Genomic DNA, 20,103 nt, shown 5'->3' with positions numbered 1-20,103 from the left:
TTATTAATGTGTATTAAATAAAAGAAAACATGAAATTGGTTAAAATGTTCATCTTTTTTGCCAAAAATTGAAAGAAAAAGAAAAGAAAAAGAGTTCCTAGGGTTCGGCTAAGGAATTTGGTAATTAAGGTATGGTTTTTGATTCGTTTTTGATAATTTTTACATTTTTGTGATCGTTGCTTTGTGTTTTATCAAGCCCATGCTTAAATTTCAGAATTTGATGATGATTTTGAATTATGCCATTAAAGTTTTTGAGAGCTTTGTGACGATAGTAGATGAAAAATGAAAGATATGTGTTGGATTAATATGTTTTGTGTTTGAATTTTTGATGAATTTGAGTATTTTAGGCTAATTTGTGAAACTGAAAAATTGAAGGGTTAAAATGTGAAATAAATGAAATATGTGGGCTTATATGAGCTAAGGGAAAATTCAGATAAGCATGTGTATATAGAAATTTTGTATATTTTGTGATTTTTGTGATTAAGGACTAAAGTGTTAAAATGTGAAAAAATGAAGGCTAAATTGTAAAATGCCCTAAATATGTCTTTATGGATTAATTTGAATGAATGTGACATTGAATAAGTCAAATTTAAATGTGTTTAGATTAAGAACCAAAGAAACGAAATTAGATCGGGGGAAAACGAAAGTAGTTGAATAGCCGTTCATTTTCGTTCATTCTAGTACGAGGTAAGTCGATATACAAATAAATGTGTTTGAATTGAATTATTATTGCTTATATGTTAATGATTAGTGATGAATGGCTATTTGAGTTGAATATGAGCAATCCGAGAAAGTTTCGATAATGTGACGACGTCCGAAAAGTTCCGTACAAACTATAGGAATAGTTAGGATACATATGTCATGACATAGGATTCCTGATATATGATTTCGTATAAGACCACGTCTGGGACGTTGGCATTGATTTGAAATTTATGTGTAAGACCATGTCTGGGACATCGGCATCGTATTTGATTTTGTGTAAGACTCTCTCTGGGACAGAGGCATTGATATTTGATTACATGTAAGACCACATATAGGACGTTGGCATTGTACGAGCTTTCTGAGCTATCCGCGTATCCTATTTGATTTCATACGGTTCAACGGGCATTCTGAGAAATATGTGATTGAATGAATGAATAACCGATTCAGGTATGTGGAGATGTGTTTAATATTTGCTAATGAGAAGTAAGTATATGTGCAAGTGATGATATGTGATATAAATATGAGAAAATATGTTATATGTGCAAATGAATTGGGAATATGTGCAATGTATATTAATTATGTGGTTTGTGATAGTATTTGGCTATGGAGTATATGTATTTTATGATGCTTATATGCTTAAAATGATAAGTTTATTTGTATATGGATTACTAAGCTTTTGAAAGCTTACTTTGTATGTGTTTGCATTGTGTTATAGATATCGAAGCTACTGGAAGCTCGGGGATCATCGAGGATCATCACCACACTATTAAATATTATTTTGGTACCTTTTGAAAATGTATATATCAAAGTATGGCATGTATAGGCTAGGATTAATGTGGTATGTTTTGAGATGGGTATATCATGCCATGAGATATGGCTTGATTATAGTTGAACTTGTGGTTTGATTTTGGTATATAATGTGTGATGCAAAAATGGTAAATTTGGTGTATATATATGACCTACTGAAATAGTCTTTTTGGTAAGTTAGTTTTGTGGTTGAAATGGTTATAAATGTGATATGAATCATGTGTTCATGGTATGAATTAGTTATATGGAATTAGTATGTTTGAGTTGGAATTATGTATGAAAATAATTAATGATATTGAAGTATGAGTGATGCTTGTTTTGGAAATGTTTTGGTTGCATATTGGGTTATGAAATGTGGTATTAAAAGCTTATGTATTTAGGGTGGCAAAATGGCTTTTCAAGTAGCCTATTTTTGTCTACACGGGCAGAGACACGGGCATGTGTCTTAGCCGTGTGTGACACACAGTCATGTAACACGGCCGTGTGTCCCCTAGAGTAGTCCTACAATTTAAAGTCAGTCTCGAACACGGCCTAGACACACTGGTATGTCTGGTGGCCATGTGAAGCACACGGCCTTGGTACATAGGCGTGTGTAGCCATTTCGAAGGGTACACGGGCTATACACACAGGTGTGTGGTTATCCGTGTGACCCAAGTCTATTTTGACCACGGCCAAGACATACGGACATGTCTCTAGTCGTGCGGATAAGCAGTATGTATGACCTGTTTTGACACAGATTAGACACACGGATGTATGTAATGCCGTGTGAGGCACACAGCCTGTTCACACGGGTGTGTGACCTTTGTAACTTGGAAAAAAAATTGTATAGTTTTGAGAGATTTTGCATGTGCTTGGATTATTTCCTATTCCTCTCTAAAGCATGCTTAAGGTCTTATAGACCTCCTAAAGAAACTATATGTCTATGACTTGTACTGAAATGATGATATATGATTGATTTTTGTGAATTGATCGTAAAATATTCTAAAATGTCCGATAATGCCTCATAACCCTAGTCCGACGACGGATACGGGTTAGGGGTGTTAAAAGTTAGCACAAACCTACATTCCCAGCTGATATACTAAGACTCGCAGGTTCAATACCGCAGCCTCCAAAACAGATATCCAAAATAGAAGTTAGCGCGAGCCTAAGCTCCCAGCTGATATCCTAAGGCTCATTGGTTTAATACCATAGCCTCCAAAATAATTAGCGCGAGCCTACGCTCCCAGTTGATACCTTAAGGCTCGTAGGTTCAATACTATAGCCTCCAAAATAGTTAACGCCGGCTTACGCTCTCAGATGGTATCATAAGGCTCGTAGGTTCAATACTGCAACCTCCAAAACTGGTTAGCATGAGCTTCTAATCCTAGCTGGTATCTTAAGGCTCGCAGGCTCAATACCACAGCCTCCAAAATAGTTAGCCCAAGCCTACGCTCCCAGATAGTATCCTAAAGCTCGCATGTTCAATACTACAACCTCTAAAACAGTTAACGTGAGCCTATACTCCCAGCTGATATCCTAAGGCTCACAGGTTCAATACCGCAGTCTCCAAAATAGTTAGCATGAGCCTACGCTCTCAGCTGATATCTTAAGGCTCACAGGTTTAATACCGTAACCTTCAAAATAGTTAATGTGAGCTTGTGCTTCCAGTTAGTATCTTAGGGCTCACAGGTTCAATACCGTAGCCTCCAAAACAGTTAGCGCGAACCTACTCTCCCAACTGGTATCCTTTGTCTCGTAGGTTCAATACCACAACTTTAAAATAATTAGCGTGAGCCTATGCTCTCAGTTGATATCCTAAAGCTCGTAGGTTCAATACTACAACCTCCAAAATAGTTAGCGCGAACTTACACTCTCATCTGGTATTTTAAGGCTCGCAGGTCCAATGTCACAGCCTCCAAAATAGTTAGCGCGAGCCTACGTTCCCAACTGGTATCTTAAGGCTCGCAGGTTTAATACCGCAACCTCTAAAATAGTTAGTACGAGCTTACGCTCCCAACTGGTATCTTAAAACTCACAAATTCAATACCGTAGCTTCAAAACAGTTAGCGCGAGCCTACACTACCAGCTGGTATCCTAAAGCTCGCAGGTTCAATATCGCAACATCCAAAACAGTTAATGCGATCTTACGTTCCCAGCTAATATCTTAAGGCTCGCACGTTCAATACCACAGCCTCCAAAATAGTTAGTGTCAGCTTACGTTCCTATCCGATATTATAAAGGCTTGCTGATTTAATATTGCAGCCTCCAAAATAGCTCGCTAACCTACGTTCACAGTTGATGTTACCAAGGTTAGTTGATTTAATACCGTAGTTTTGGAACAGCTTGTTGATTTAAGATCATAACTGATATTGTTAAGGCTCGTTGATTTAAGATCGCAGCCTAAGTTCATTCAATTTAATGTAATTAACTATTTTATTTTATTTTTCTTACGAGAAATACAGTTCGCAGTATTCTGCAATGCAATTTTTGACTATTTTATTACACTATCAAACAACAAAAACTTGTTCAATAATGTTTCAAGTTAAAATCTGTATGGTAAGCCCCAAATTACATTCACTTCATAAATGCAGATCGTCTAAGAAGAGTCATTTTATAACTCTTCTTCGACTAGGTGGGGGACAAATTATTATACGGTGATAATAATTTATAATTTATATTTTATTATATAATTACTCGACCCAATGTTTGACCCGGTATAACAAAAAGAGACAGACTTCAGATGATTGGGGGGATCCTTCTCATGCCTCTACTTAGGGACCTTCTTCTCATTTTTTCCAGGGCTCTTCCGATCTCTCCATTTCTGTTGCTAAATTGTATCAATAGATTTGTTCATGGATCGGGCTACCCATCCACTTTCGAAGACTCTCCCGAAATTTGAAAGTGTTTAGGCAAAATATTAGGCCCAAAAAATGAGCTTAGGCAAAAAAAAGGCTTATTTAAAATATGAGTTAGGCTCGGGCATGAACATTCAAGGTCTGAGCCCAGCCCTGTAACACCCCAAACCCGGCCTAGACGTTATGGCCGAATCTAGCAAAGTCATATGAGAATGTATTTAAAATCGTGTTTGCCCAAAACTCGTTCCAGTTACCACCTTTTACTTAACTCAGAAAACATATATTGATTAATTTGGTTGAAAACATTTCTTAGTTCGCGGAAGCTTAAGAACAAATAAAGTTGCAGTTCCAAAATCCATAAACAGTATTTCAAAATTTCGAACTTAAACCAATCAGTCTGAAACCAGAAATTACATAATTACTCCCAACTATAGCAATTAAAATAATAAAAACATTAAAAACCTTTAAAACCAGAGTGTATGTAGCAGTGGTTACCGTCAAGCCCTTCCGTTGGGATTACCTGACAAACAAGTAAAATAAGGGATGAGTTTTCACAAACTCAGTGTGTACATCCCCACAATAAAGCATGCATGTAAACGGATAGTAGTCAAACAGTTATAATCGAGCCTGAGCTCTTAATAGAATCAGTGTAGGCCTTAGCCCACTAAGAACAGTATCAGATACATTTAGGCCTTAGCCCAAACAGACATACATGCATATCAATCAGAACAGTAATGCCCACCAACCTTGCACACCATCTTCGTCCAACCCAACACACCATGTGGAGATAAAATCAACCCGCCCAGCCCTACACACCAAGTATGAGGATAGAATCAACCCATTCAACCCTACACACCGAGTAGTACCATATACGACACGTATCAAATATATGCAACATAGTTTCCAGATAACAGGCTAATAACTTTTCAGTCTTCCTTCTCTTCAACAACAAACCCAACCCAATGCAATGCAACATAGATAATATGGCATGCTCATGTGCAGATATCAAATCATAATATCATCATCAAATCATAACAGATACACATGCTTTAATTATCATGCTTATACATACATCTTAGTATCAGATCAGAGTATAGGGGTCAAAGTAACGCTTATCGACTTTACCATCGGTCACAGTCGACTTGGGTGACCCATGCAACCTTGCAAAACATTTTAAACAAATCGGGCTCACACGCTCGTGTGGGCCCACACGCCCGTGTGGCTCACACAACTCATATTGGCCTTATCTGTGTAAATCACACGGCCTGGCCCAAGATCACACATGCCCGTGTGGTTCACCCGTGTGCCCACACCGCCCAATTGGTCAAGCTCATGCCTCGCACACGGCCTCGCCAGCCTCACACGTCTGTGTCTTTCGTGCCCGTGTGGCGCGTGCACGGCTTACTTCGTCAACCACATGGCTGTGTCTCGCCACACAGCCTCCCCACGGGCAGTCCACACACCCATGTGGTGTCGACCATAGCGTTTTTGACTTTCGCTGAAACGTGATTTCAGATCAATTGGAGTACACACCTGGTTTTGATTGAAGCGTAATGCAATACCGAGCACTCCAGAACCTATTTTTGACAATGTCAAGACCCATTTCAGTCACTTAAACAATTCTCGATTGAAACAAAACGAGGTATTTCACCTCGAAATCGTTAAATTTCTTACCTCAAGCCAAAACCAGTGAATACTGCGCGCTTAATTCACTGTTCAGAAATGAAGAACAGCTCCTTGATCAGTACCTAAACACCCAAAGAAAGTTCCCCCTTAATCTCTTAATCAAAATGATGCTTGCGAACGACAAGCAGAACTTACCAATGAGGAGAACATCAATGAATCGCAGAAGCCCGTTAATATGAAATCAAAACGAGTGGGAGAAAGGCAAGGGAAATTTTAGCAAAAAGAACGTAGAGAAGGGAAAAATAGTAGAGAATTTCGGTAGAGAGAGTTCTTTGGGGAAACTACTCAGAAAAATCTGATAAACCCTACCACTTCAGTGTTTTAGTTCACCTCCAATTCTATCACGGACTTAGTGGCAAAAATAATGCCCAAGCCAGGATTTGAACACAGAACCTCTAGTATAAACCCTTGCCACTTAACCACTAGACCAGCAGGCCCATTCTGTTAAGTTTTTACCAATAAATTTTTACGAGCCCATTAACCAAAAGCCAAACTTTATTTAAATAAAAAAATCAAAATTTTGCCCAAGTTGAGACTTGAACTTGGGACTTCCCTAACACACCCTCAAGGCACTTAAACACAAAAGCAGACATATATTATGCAAATTCATGAAAAAACATATTCAAATATTTTCCTATGCTACAATTTCACAAAAGCCGAAATTACAAAAATTTGGGGTGTTACAAGCCCGACCCAACCCATTTTTAAGTTTATAATACTTTATATTATGTTATTTTTATATATTATGTAATTTATAACACATTAAAAAACAAACATATATTAAATATATAATACTACTCTAATGTAAACATTAAAATAATATTAGGATGACTATATAAAAAATTTCAGTCAATAAATAAAATAAAATTATTAATATTAAAATAAAGTAAATATTTTTTAAAAATATTTAAAATATAATATGGGCGGGCCTAAAATGAGTTTGGGTTAGTTATTTGCAAATATAGGCGAGTTTGGAAAAAATTTTAGGCCCATATATTTGGTCGTGTCAAGCTTGAACAAGCATAAAATATGTTAATATCATGTTTAGGCTCGGAATGACTCGACTCATGAGCACCTCTAGTTTGAGATTGATTTGTATATATTGAGATAAATTTTGGAATACTATAAAATTGGTTTGGTAGATTAATTTAGCTTAAGAATGATAAAACTTGTTTTCAACAAAAATAAGATCTAGAAGATTAGAATAAGAAAAACAATTAAAATAAGAACAACGATAGTTAAACATCTTGTAACTTAATTAGAGGATTAGAATAAGAACAATAATAGTTAAATGTTGATTTATTTGAGTCGATTAATAAGATCCATTAGATTAATTTATCATCATTCATGTTTAATATTTCTTGGATTAGAAGTTCTTATGATATTAAATTAGATATTAATTTTACTTAGAATAAATAAAATCTGTTTATGGTTAAGAATAGACTAATTGTCATGTAAATGATAACTTAGATTTAATTTTAATAAGTTCGTATGATTTTCTTCACTGAAGTGGAAGAGATAAACGGAATGTCGAAAGTGAATATTATTGAAGTTTTGGTCGCTTCTAAACAATGAACGCTTAGAATTAAAATTTGTGCTCTCTATCATTTAATAATATTGTATAATATGCTAAATTACTTGTGCGTGTAACATTATGAAAATGTATAATTTGTGATGAATGGTTTGGTTAATTATTTCTGGAATCGTTATCCATTTACATTAAATTGAATTTTAATTTATGTATTTCAACCCTTGTAAATGATGTTGGAAACTATTTAAGTATAGTTGACATGCCATAGAGTATAAAGCTCTTTAAAGATTTGTTATGCGGGTTTGCTAGCGAGCGCCCGAAAGTATTGCTTTGTTGCACTTTGCGCATTTGGTGTGTTGGTTGGTTAAGTTGTGCCACGCACGCACCAGAGTATTGTTAAACATTTAGTGTATCGTAATGGGTTTTGGTTGGATACTCATGCATCCAACATGATTTCCCGCATAAGGTTACTTAAGCTTACTAGATATATTAAAGATTGAATTGAATTGTTCCTTATATCGAATGTAATTTTAAATATTTGTCTTACCTATGTCGAGTGTGGATATATTATGTTGATTTCTTATATGTTATATAGTTGATAATAGTTGTTTATATGATTGTAAATTTAGTATAATTATGCAATATTATGTTAAACTACAATAGAACACCACTGAGTCTCGAAAAGCTCAATGTTCGAGTTTTTAATTTTGTGTGCAGGTAACAGTTAGACCGAAGAGTTCATAATCAACCAACATCGCCAAATATTCTCTACAATTTGTATTTTGTAAAGACATTATTACTTTGTTTAAGCATTGGCATTGATCTGCCACTATTCGTTGTGGAAAATTGAGCTCTTTTTGACAATTAATGAGCTTATATCAAGTAATTTGTTATCGTTTTAGTTAGATTCTCGATTTAGTACTTTTATATTTGAATTCAATAAAATGAGCACTTTAAGTTTGTTTTATGACCTATTAAGCCAATTCAAACCTAAGGAAGGACAGATGCGTTGATCAAGTGTGCAATATATCATTTTGGTCAAGGAGTCAGTGGTTTGCCCCAAAATGTCGCAATATTCAAGATAGATCGCAACATCCAACTTCAACGCTGAAAAGGAACATTAAGGCATCAATGTCGTGACAACCAAATTTCAATGTTGCGAAATCTAATTTCAAACCTAAAGATGTTATGTTCGGAGTCTAATGTAACAACCTATTTTTAATGGTGCCAAAAATGATGATTTTGGAATCCCATTTTCTGATAATCGAGTCAATAAATGTTATCATTTAATATTTATGAGTCTATATTAGGGTTGTATTGAATGTTTGTCCAATAATTTTGTGGACTGAATGATTAATTAAGGTAAAAAGATTAGATCGTAAAAGTGCTAAATTTGTAATAGTTATGAATTTTATTCAGTTTTGGAACCAATTGATAGTGATTGAATACAATTCAAATCCACAAAAAAGAATAAAATATATGTTGATATTTGAATCTGCAATCCAAATTGTGATTCCTATGCATATTCTTCATAAGTGCCATCAAACTTGTTAATTTAAATTTATTTTTTATGTAGCAAACAAAACATGAAATTTTGGGCGAAATAGATGAAATGCTTCGGAACAAATCGATAAAGACAAAATTTAAACCGAAACGAAATTTAAAGGTTATCATCCCAATTTACTACCGAAATGGCGTGTTTTTGCCATTACAAGCGGTATTGGTACGAAATTGACCACTATACTAGAGATCCATATATTGCAATTGTGCATCATAAAACTCAAACCTAAGTATTTAAAAACTCAAAACCTTCGTCTTAACCTACAATGATAATGCCCCATTAGCCATTATCAATTTTTTTCTTTAAAAAATGGTACCTGAACTTTTTTGTCCTATTTTGGTACCTGAACTTTGTTCTATAACCCATTTTAGTACTTAAAAGATAATTATGTTTAAAAAAAGGTGGCCAATGAGAATGTGTTATGTCCCCCATGACAAGGTGTGTTGACCAATGTTGTGTGGCCTATTGACCAATGTTGATAGACATTTGTCATTGTTGATAGGACAACAAAATTATTAAAAACAGTAAATATTATTTAAAATGTTTAAAATTATTAAAAATAATTAAAAATTTGTAAAAGAATATTTTAAAATGTGACAAAAAAATTTGATATAATTTTTCGTAAGTTATTGCATATTTTAATATTTTGCAATTTTAAATTTTTAAACAACCATTACTTTTTAAATAATTTTTATTAATGAGTTTTGTTTGATCAACAATGGTTAACGTGATTATCATTGATCAACATTGATTAACATACTATGTCATGAATGGCATATTCCCAGTAGTCATCCTTTTTTAAGGCCATTAGCAACGACACAGAGTTGAAGAATAGAAATGTGACAGAAAAAAAAAAAGTGAAAAAACGAAGTAAGGCTAGAAAAACAAATCTTACAAGAATGTTTAAAAAACAAACAAATAAAACAATGTTTTTGGAGCCAACATTCCAAACGAGCTGGTGATTAAGAGATTAAAAACTGTGTTAACATTGAAAATCTAATGTTACAATCGAAGGCGCGAGATCAGAACAACAATTACATCTTTTATACATATTTTTAGTAATTTTTTATAAGAAAATTGCTATGGTTATCAGAAATAATAAACATTTTTCTCAGAAGAGTAAGAAATGAATACAAAATAGTACATAATGTCCAACAAATTCATTAGTTTCGAACTCTTGATGAATAAATTAAAAATAAAAACTCAAGTAATAAGGAGTTAAGTGTTATGAAATATTTATGTGGCTGTCATTATCAACCCCATAAATTATAAAACTCTTCCTATACCCCATATGTTATGAGACTTTTCCTATACCCATTAATATGGGAGATAAAAGGTCATGACCCTTTATATGCTCTATAATAATTAGAGAGTTACTTTTAACCCCTATATATATGGGGCTTATGTATTCATGAAATATATATAAAAAAAAGATATACTCTCTCTTCTACATTCTCTCTACACTCTTTCTTCTATCACATTTTAGTTTTTTCTTTCTTTATTATTTCACAACACGTGATCAGCACGAGTCTCTAATACAAGAAATCAAGGCCAACAAATTTTTCCTTAAAGATTGCCGAAGGACGCGTAGGTGAAGTAAGGGTAACAAGTTGATCTATTTCATTTGCATATGTGTTATTTCATTTGCATATTAACATGTTTTATTTTACATTATTGACTTGTATATTTTGCCTTATAGTTTTATAATGTCAAATCTTACAAAACTCGAATTTGTGGCTCTGGATATCACTGGAAATAACTATTTATCATGGGTACTAGATGCTGAAATTCACTTAGATGCAAAGGGTCTTGGTGAGACTATTAAGGAGGGAAATGAAGAAAGTACACAAGATAAGGCCAAGGCCATGATTTTCCTTCGCCATCACCTCCATGAAAGTCTAAAGACTGAATATTTGACTGTTAAGGACCCTCAAATTCTTTGGGCCAATGTAAAGGAAAGATATGACCACCAGAAAACTGTGATTTTGCCTAAAGCTCGTTATGAGTCGCTGAATTTAAGATTGCAAAACTTTAAGTCTGTTAGTGATTATAACTCGGCCATGTTCAGAATCACTTCACAATTGAATTTATATGGAGAGAAGATTACTGATGCAAAAATGTTAAAAAAAACATCTCAACTTTTCATGCAAATAATGTTGTCCTGCAGACACAATATCGTGAAAAAGGCTTTCAGAAATATTCTGAATTAATTTCTTGTCTCTGAGCAAAACAACGAGCTGCTAATGAAAAACCATGAATTACGCCCAACTGGCTCTGCTCCATTCCCTAAAGCGAATGCGAGTTTAGACAATGGGCAAGAATTAAAAGAAACACACCATGCAAATAATAGTGTGCGTGGCCGTGGTCGTGGCCGTGGGCGTGGCCGCAGACATAGATATGGATATGGTCGAGGTGGTCGTTTTAAAAATTCACATTCCTACCAGAAGTGGGATCGAAAAAATGGTAACAGGGAAGAGAAAGAAAAAGGTAAAAATGTGACTAATGTATGCTATTGTTGTGGAGGAAAAGGACATTGGTCTCGTGTGTGTCGCACACAAAAGCATCTAGTTGATCTTTATCAGCAGTCCATAAAACAGAAGGGAAAGAAAGTAGAAACTAATCTTGTGTATAAAGATGGCAAAGGTGATTTTGATGATGGCAATGCAACCCACTTAGAAGTGGCTGATTTTCTTTCTACCCCTGAAGGAAATTATTAAGGCCACAAATTTCGATAAATAATAAAATAAACCTCTACTACTCTATGTCCCATTTAGCAACTTTAATAATGATGTTGTGATCTTTACTAGTGCTATGTTTTATGTGATAATTTTGTTTTATAGACCTTTTAGTAATTTAAACTTTGAATAACTGTTTTCACTATTATGTGTGACATTTTGTAGTTATTTTGTTTTTTTGAAAGAACATTATCTCGCAAAGGAAATCAGCTATGAATGGTGAAAATATGTCTAGCAAACAGTGCAACTACTCACACCATATTGAAAGACAAGAGATATTTTTCTCATTTAATAATGAAAGAAGAAAGTGTGAGCACTATATCTGGTAGTACAACTATTATAGAAGGCTCCGGAAGAGCAATTATTTTATTACCAATGGGAACAAAAATTGAAATTATTAATGCATTATACTCCCCTAAGTCTCAAAGAAATTTATTGAGTTTTAAAGATATTCGCCAAAATGAATATCATATTGAGACTTTAAACGAAGGAAATTGTGAATTCCTTCAAATTACGAGTATTGCTCAAGGCAATAAACAAATTGTTGAGAAATTGCCTGCATTCTTTACTGGTTTGTACTACACAAAGATCAGTTCTATAGAAACACATGTTATAGTAAACCAGAAGTTTACTAATGACTTTGTTCTTTGGCATGACCGGTTAAGCCATCCCGGTTCAATAATGATGCGAAAAATAATTGAAAATTCATGTGGACATTCATTGAAGAGCCAACAAATTCTTCAAAACATTACATATGCTGCATGTTCACTGGGGAAATTAATAATCCGTCTATCACCAACTAAGATAAATAACGAACCACTTACTTTTCTTGAGCGAATTCAAGGGGATATATATGGGCCTATACATCCCCCATGTGGATCATTTAGGTACTTTATGGTTTTAATAGATGCATCGAGTAGATGGTCTCATGTATCTTTGTTATCAACTCGCAACCTGGCGTTTGCGAGATTACTTGCTCAATTGATTCGATTACGAGCCCATTTCCCAGATTTTCCTATTAAGACCATCCGTCTTGATAATGCTGGTGAATTTACTTCTCAGTCTTTTAATAACTATTGCATGTCCATTGGAATAAGTGTTGAACATCCTGTAGCTAATGTTCACACACAAAATGGTCTAGCAAAATCTTTAGTAAAACGACTTCAATTGATAGCAAGGCCATTACTTATGAAATCAAAAATCCCAATCACTGCTTGGGGGCATACAATTTTACATGCAGCTATATTAATTCGCATCAGGCCAACAAGTTATCATAAAGTCTCCCCCTTACAAATAGTTCATGGTCAAGAACCAAATATTTCCCATCTAAGAACATTTGGATGTGCCGTATATGTTCCAATTGCTCCACCACATAGAACTAAGATGGGACCTCAAAGAAGGTTGGGTATATATGTTGGATTTAAATCCCTATCCATAATTAAATATCTAGAACCATCTACAGGGAATCTATTTACGGCTCGTTTTGCAGATTATCATTTTAACGAGTCAATTTTTCCAACATTAGGGGGAGAAATCAAACGGCTGGATAAGAAAATTAGTTGGAAAGAGTAGTCATTAGCTCATCTTGATCCTCGAACTAAGCAATGTGATTTAGAAGTTCAAAAGATTACTCATTTACAAAGTTTAGCTAATGAATTGCCAGACGCATTTTCTGACCCAGAGAAAGTGACTAAGTCACATATACCAGCTGTGAATGCTCCAATAAAACTTGATGTCCCAGAAGGACAAAATCTAGTTGCTACTGAGTCTAATACACGCCTCAAACGTGGTAGACCAATTGGTTCCAAAGATAAGAATCCTCGAAAAAAAAAAAGGAGCAAAGATTAATGATGGCGTAATCAAAGAAAAAATGATTATACCGGGATCTCCTGAAGAGACTATAGACATGATTGGAAGAATAGTTTCAGAAGAAAATCAGGTACCTGACAATGAAGAGATCTCTATTGATTATGTCATGTTTGGTATAAAATGGAACCGAAATTAAATCGACGTCGATGATATTTTTGCACGCAATGTAACACTAAATGTTATAAATAATAAAGAGGATTATGAACCAAAATCGATTGAGGAATGTAAACAAAGAGATGATTGGCCAAAATGGAAAGAATCAATTGAAAATGAATTGAAATCTCTAGCGAAAACAGAAGTGTTTGGACCTGTAGTCTGCATACCTACAGGTGTGAAACCAGTGGGATATAAATGGGTTTTTGTGCGTAAAAGAAATGAAAAGAATGAAATTGTAAGGTATAAAGTACGTTTAGTTGCACAAGGATTCTCACAAAGACCTAGAATTGATTATAAGGAGACATTCTCCTGTGGTGGATGCAACTACATTTAGATTTTTGATAAGCCTGGCTATAAGAGAAGGGCTTGATTTACGCCTAATGGATGTAGTAACAGCTTATTTGTATGGCCCACTGGATACTAACATTTATATGAAACTCCCTGAAGGATTTAAACTGCCTGAAGCAGTGAGTTCAGGTTCTAGAGAACATTATTCGATCAAATTGCACAAATCCCTTTATGGTCTGAAACAGTCCGGACGCATGTGGTATAATCGCCTAAATGAGTATTTGTTGAAAGAAAGATACAAAAATGATCCAATTTGCCCATGCATTTTCATTAAGAAGTTTGGATCTGAATATGTAATTATTGCAGTATTTGTTGATGATTTGAATATCATTGGAACTCTTGAAGAAATCCAAAAGACTGTTGAGTGTTTGAAGAAAGAATTTGAAATGAAAGACCTTGGAAGAACAAAATTTTGTTTAGAGTTACAAATTGAGCACCTAAAAGAAGGAATCCTTGTGCATCAATCAACGTATATTGAAAAGGTGTTAAAGAGATTTTATATGGATAAGGCACATCTAATAACTACCCCAATGGTTGTAAGATCACTTGATCCAAGTAAAGACCCTTTCCGTCCTCGGGAAGATAGTGAAGATTTTCTTGGTCCTGAAGTGTCATACCTCAGTGCAATTGGAACATTAATGTATCTTGCTAGCCATACCCGACCTGATATATCTTTTTCTGTAAATTTGCTAGCAAGATTTAGCTCATGCCCAACTCAGAGACATTGGACTGGAGTAAAACAGATATTTCGTTATATCCAAGGCACAAAGAATATGGGTCTATTTTTCCCTAATAAATCAAAGACAGAATTGATTGGTTTTGCAGATACAGGATTTATGTCAGATCCTCATAATGGAAAATCACAAACTGGATATGTTTTTACATATGGAGGTACTGCAATTTCTTGGCGCTCAACTGCAATTGCAGCAACCTCGTCTAATCATACAGAAATCTTAGCAATCCATGAAGCAAGTCGTGAATATGGCTAAGATCTATGATCCAGCATATAAGGAATAATTGTGGTTTATCATCTGGAAAGGAAGCTACAACTGTCTTGTTTGAAGACAACACAGCATGCATTGATCAGCTTGATAGTAGATACATCAAAGGTGACAGAACAAAACACATTGCACCAAAATTCTTCTTCACTCATAACCTCCAAAAGATTAAGGAGATAAAAGTTAAGCAGATCAGTTCAAGTGAGAATTTAGCAAATTTATTCACTAAGGCGCTTCCTACATCAATCTTTCAGAAGCTTGTTTACTACATTGGAATGCGTAACCTTCGAGATCTCAAGTGATGTAGCCATTAGGGAGAGTTAATACGCGCTGTACTCTTTTTCCCTTAACCTTGATTTTATCTCACTGGGTTTTCCAGGTAAAGTTTTTAATGAGGTAGCATATCAAGCGTATAATTATGTACTCTTTTTCCTTCACTAAGTTTTTGTCCTACTGGGTTTTTCTTAGTAAAGTTTTAACGAGGCATAATTAGATAATGAACATCCAAGAGGGAGTGTTATGAAATATTTATGTGGATGTCATTATCAACCCCATAAGTTATAAAACTCTTCCTATACCCCATAAGTTATGAAGCTTTTCCTATACCCCATTAATATGGGAGATAAAAGGTCATGACCCTTTATATGCCCTATAATAATTAGAGAGTTACTTTTAACCCCTATATGTATGGGGCTCATGTACTCATGAAATATATAAAAAAAAAAGATATACTCTCTCTTCTACATTCTCTCTACACTCTTTCTTCTATCACATTTTAGTTTATTCTTTCTTTATTATTTCACAAAATTAATGACTTAAAAACAAGAAGATCATCATCACCCAATCCATCGAATACACTACCAATAAGAACCTTTTACCTGTTATCCTAACGTGTGCTTCTGGATTGATTTGTCATACCAAAATGAAGGCCACAGGTGATACTTGCTGAAACTTCTATCTCATCCTTATAAATTAAGTACCAGAAGGTCTGCAACAAAGCAAGTATATGATCCCAGCCCCTAGATGGAGGGGCTTGGATGAAGTACAACCGTGAAACAAACACAAGAAGACTCGAACCAAACACATCCAACATCATTGTTACCTGATAGCAGCTCAAGCTTATAACACGGAAAACCACAAACATTGCAATGATAGAATGAATACAGCTCCAAATAGCAAATATATAGATATATAAATTAAAGCAGGACCCTATTATCATAAATAGGAGTAGTATATTCTTGAGAAAACACCAGCTACTATGGTTATCAATCCTCATTTATTGCAAGAAACCATTTTAAAACTAAAATTGAGACAATAAAACTACAATGCTGGCCACAAATGAATAGCGGCAACACAAATGCTCAAACTCAGCTGACTCTGGAACACTGTGATGCTTAATATACCAACCAAGCCACCGTGATCATAACAAGAAAAAATTGTTGTTATGGTTATATCAAATCATAAATAAAAAACATGGAATATATTTCAACTTATGCAGTTTAGCACGGAAATTGAAGCCAGCCATAGATAACTAGATTCTAACAGAATTTGATTTACAACTATTAGAAATTATATCACGGATGAATCTGTCTCAAGGAGAAAAGAAATTGCAACAAACATATTAGATCTACTCTCCACACCTGCATCTAATTAGTTCACTATCAACGAAAATAGTTAATGAATCATAATCCTCTGGAAATTACAAATGGTTTAACCATAGTTTCACCATAAGTAAGCTATTTACACAAACAACTGTAACAGTAAACCTACCTTCAAAGACATAACCATAAATATGTACAAACCAGAAATGCAATAGAAGGGAAAACAATCAAACCAGCAAGATGATCAAAATCGATACGGGGTTTTATCTACTGGAATTGATAACTACAGATAATCATAGAAACGCAAAATTCCATAATGCCATATAGGAAATCAATTCCATTAACAGTCAACATCAATGCCAAAGATATAAGCAAGCCGAGGGTTTGTTGAACTTTAAAAAACACGAAACGAAGACTGGAAACCAAAGATCAAATTCCCCGATCAACAAATTAACACTATCTTTAACCTCCACGGTAAATCATCTCACCGTCTTTATTTTATTATTTCTTGTTTTTACTTCCACCATCACCGCCGGCAGTGTTACCTCCAGCTGCCGCCTGCGCTGCCTTCTTTGCGGCCTTTTCTTGTAAGGCCTTTGCATCTCTGCAAATTAAAAAATGGACCCCATTATCACAATCAGAGGCTAAGGAGGGGAAAAAAAGGTTATTTAGATTTCATAAAGAAAATTAAGAGAAAAAATAGAGGAAACCTTTCACGGCGTTGTTCAGGGGTCAATCCATCGTCCTTAGAACCAGCTTTCCCTTTGTTGCCTGACCTGGATTGAGCCCTTTCTCTATCTTTTTCTCTCTGGTTGCCGCGTTAGCTTAGGTTAACGAATTAACATAAAAAAAAAATTTCTATTTACAAATTAAGTTCCCGATTACACGAATTATTATTTTAATCAAAAGGATATGAGTCATTGTTGATATTCTCGGGAACCAAACAAAGATTAAGCCCTGTAAAATTCAAACTACATATAAGCAGATCAAATAGTTAAAAAGAAAAACAAAGGTGAAACATGTGATTAATCGGAAGAATGATAAAGAAAAATACCGTTGACGGAAGGAAAAGAGGAATTTTTTCCCGACTCCTGTCTTCGTTTGGCTTGCTGAAATTTGGATTTATAATTCCCGAAGGAATTACAATTAATAGAAAAGTGTAAACTGTTATCATGTGGATTCATTTTGATCAATTTCATCCTCCAATTTTTATCATCACATTATATTTACACTTTCATTTTAGTCATCTATTTTAGGTGAATTTCATTTTAGTCACCTCTAAAAATATATAAATTTTATAATTTTTTAAGTATGTCAAGATAAACATTAATGATTAAAATGAAAATATGGTATAAACAAAAATAATACATTAAAAAATTATCAAATTTTACTTGTTTACTCTATTCTAAAAGTTCTTAAAATTTTAAATTTCAAAACTTCAAAATTATTTAAATAATTTATTAAAAATGTATCCCTTAATACTATGAGCTGATTTATTACTATAATATTAAAATTAATTAATTTAATCTTCTAAAATTTTAAATTTTATTTTATGTTTTCAAATTAAAATCAACTTATTAACTTATCTTTAATAATTGTCTATGAAACCTAAATTTCCTTAAAATTATATGATCTTGAATCTTCTATGTTAAGCTAAAAGCAAAGAAAAATCATTGCAATTAATTAAATTAACTAATTTTATTTTCCATGCCAAACAAAACGCATAAATTTTTATCACTTTTTACCCAAACAAAGAACAAACAATTAATTTAATTAATTGCAATGATTTTTCTCATGTGCTTTTAGCTTTGTATGGAAGATTCGAGACTAGATAATCAAAAGAAATTTAAGTATCGTGACAATTACTAAATATGAGACATTTGTATTGATTTCATTAAGGATAATATAGGAACATAAAATAAATTTTAAGATTTAGAAGGATATTAAATTACTTGATTCCAATATTGTGGTAACAAATCAGTTGGCATTATCAAAGTTGGCATTATCAAAGGATAAAAAATTTCGACAATTTATTTAATTTATTTTAATGTTTTGAAATTTAAAATTCTAACATTAAAAAGAAATTTAGAATTTTCGACAATGGGATAAACAACTACAATTTGATAATTTGTGTATTATTTTAGTTTCTACTATTTTTTTTACTTTAATTCTTGGTTTTTTTACCCCAAACAATACTTAAAATATATATTTTTTGGAGTGACCAAAATGAAAGCGACATAAAAGTTAAGTGACCAAAATAAAAGTGTAAACATGATGTAACGCGTATAGTTGAACACTTGGGTAACTAAAATAAAAATATCCTAAAAGTTAGGTGATGAAATCGTAAAGATTTAATTTGAGTGACTAAAATAAAAATACCCTAAAAATTGAGTGACTAACTAAGTAGTTTAAGCTAAAAAATCAAATTACAAATTACATCTCTGAAAATTGATTTTAATTTTAGCTTTTCCCAAATTTGGTTTTCATATTTTACAAAATTTTAGAAGTGATAAACTTTTATCTTTATGAAATATTTTTAATAAAATCAACACTTCGACCATTAATATGCAATAAATATTAAAAATTTAAGATTAAACTTATAAATTTATAAACAATCAGACTAACTTTTTAATGCTTATAAAATATGAATTTTAAATTTTAACAAATAGATTAACTTCTCATACTTCTGCACAAAAATGAAATAATCTCACCGTCACTATTTATTTTACATTATTCGCAAATAAATGTACTTCCTATTCAAACTCTAGTTAAGGTTTGGTGATTAACACCAGTGTGCTGCAATTAGGGGTAAAAAACTCTTATCAACCTCACTGATGCAAAATTTGGATGACATTCAATGGTGTGGTTAAATTGGTTTCAATCACACTAGGAGCCTTTAAATTGATTGGAGCTTTTATCTCGTGGGGAGTATTCCATCATTTGCGAGAAGTTGTTTTGCTGCGGAGAAGATGAGGGAACCAGATTAAGGAAGGGCGAACTGTTGTGGTAGACGGAGGCTTTTTTTGAGAATGGAACTCTGGAAATGGAGAGTAATTGATTGTTGTTGGGATGGGCATCTAGAAGGTTTCTGTTTAGGCAATGAAATGATGGTGCACGCCTTTTAGTATTTCTCTATTTTTTTCTCTTCTTTTTTCCTTCCTATTACTAGTTTTGGGTAGTTTTTGGCCCATATTTGGGTTGTTGGTTGTTTTGTGTTAGGCTACTGTTGGACTTGGTGTTTGTCACGTTTTTTATTTTCTTTTATATAATATAGCC

General features: G+C 33.7%; 2 protein-coding genes across 3 annotated transcripts; one reads left to right on the top strand and one right to left on the bottom strand.

Annotated features, from left to right (window-relative positions):
* The first annotated feature begins 10,826 nt into the window (after nt 1-10,826).
* Nucleotides 10,827-11,837, top strand: LOC128295422 (uncharacterized). The gene is made up of 2 exons (XM_053030986.1): nt 10,827-11,159; nt 11,346-11,837. The coding sequence occupies exons 1-2, from the start codon at nt 10,827-10,829 to the stop codon at nt 11,835-11,837; spliced, it is 825 nt and encodes a 274-aa protein (XP_052886946.1).
* A 5,251-nt stretch (nt 11,838-17,088) lies between these two features.
* LOC108469176 (uncharacterized) lies at nt 17,089-18,016 on the bottom strand. 2 transcript variants are annotated; one of them, XM_053031153.1, is made up of 4 exons: nt 17,882-18,016; nt 17,743-17,784; nt 17,538-17,647; nt 17,089-17,431 (listed from the first exon to the last, which is right to left on the bottom strand). In XM_053031153.1, the coding sequence occupies exons 1-4, from the start codon at nt 17,999-18,001 to the stop codon at nt 17,329-17,331; spliced, it is 375 nt and encodes a 124-aa protein (XP_052887113.1). In that variant the 5' UTR covers nt 18,002-18,016; the 3' UTR covers nt 17,089-17,328. The 2 variants fall into 2 exon arrangements, with proteins under 2 accessions (XP_052887113.1, XP_052887114.1); XM_053031154.1 differs by having other exon boundaries at nt 17,743-17,798; nt 17,882-17,987.
* Nucleotides 18,017-20,103: the final 2,087 nt, after the last annotated feature.

This window comes from Gossypium arboreum, chromosome 7 (assembly GCF_025698485.1).
Source record: "Gossypium arboreum isolate Shixiya-1 chromosome 7, ASM2569848v2, whole genome shotgun sequence".
Taxonomy (NCBI): Eukaryota; Viridiplantae; Streptophyta; class Magnoliopsida; order Malvales; family Malvaceae; genus Gossypium; species Gossypium arboreum.
This window is presented reverse-complemented; position numbering and strand designations above follow the sequence as displayed.

Coding starts and splice junctions, on each gene's coding strand:
- LOC128295422 (XM_053030986.1), top strand. CDS start 10,827: ATGTCAAATCTTACAAAACTCGAATTTGTGGCTCTGGATATCACTGGA. Junction 11,160..11,345: donor GATTGCAAAACTTTAAGTCT/GTTAGTGATTAT, acceptor CTTGTCTCTGAG/CAAAACAACGAGCTGCTAAT.
- LOC108469176 (XM_053031153.1), bottom strand. CDS start 18,001: ATGATAACAGTTTACACTTTTCTATTAATTGTAATTCCTTCGGGAATT. Junction 17,648..17,742: donor CGAGAATATCAACAATGACT/CATATCCTTTTG, acceptor AACCTAAGCTAA/CGCGGCAACCAGAGAGAAAA. Junction 17,432..17,537: donor CCTGAACAACGCCGTGAAAG/GTTTCCTCTATT, acceptor TTTAATTTGCAG/AGATGCAAAGGCCTTACAAG.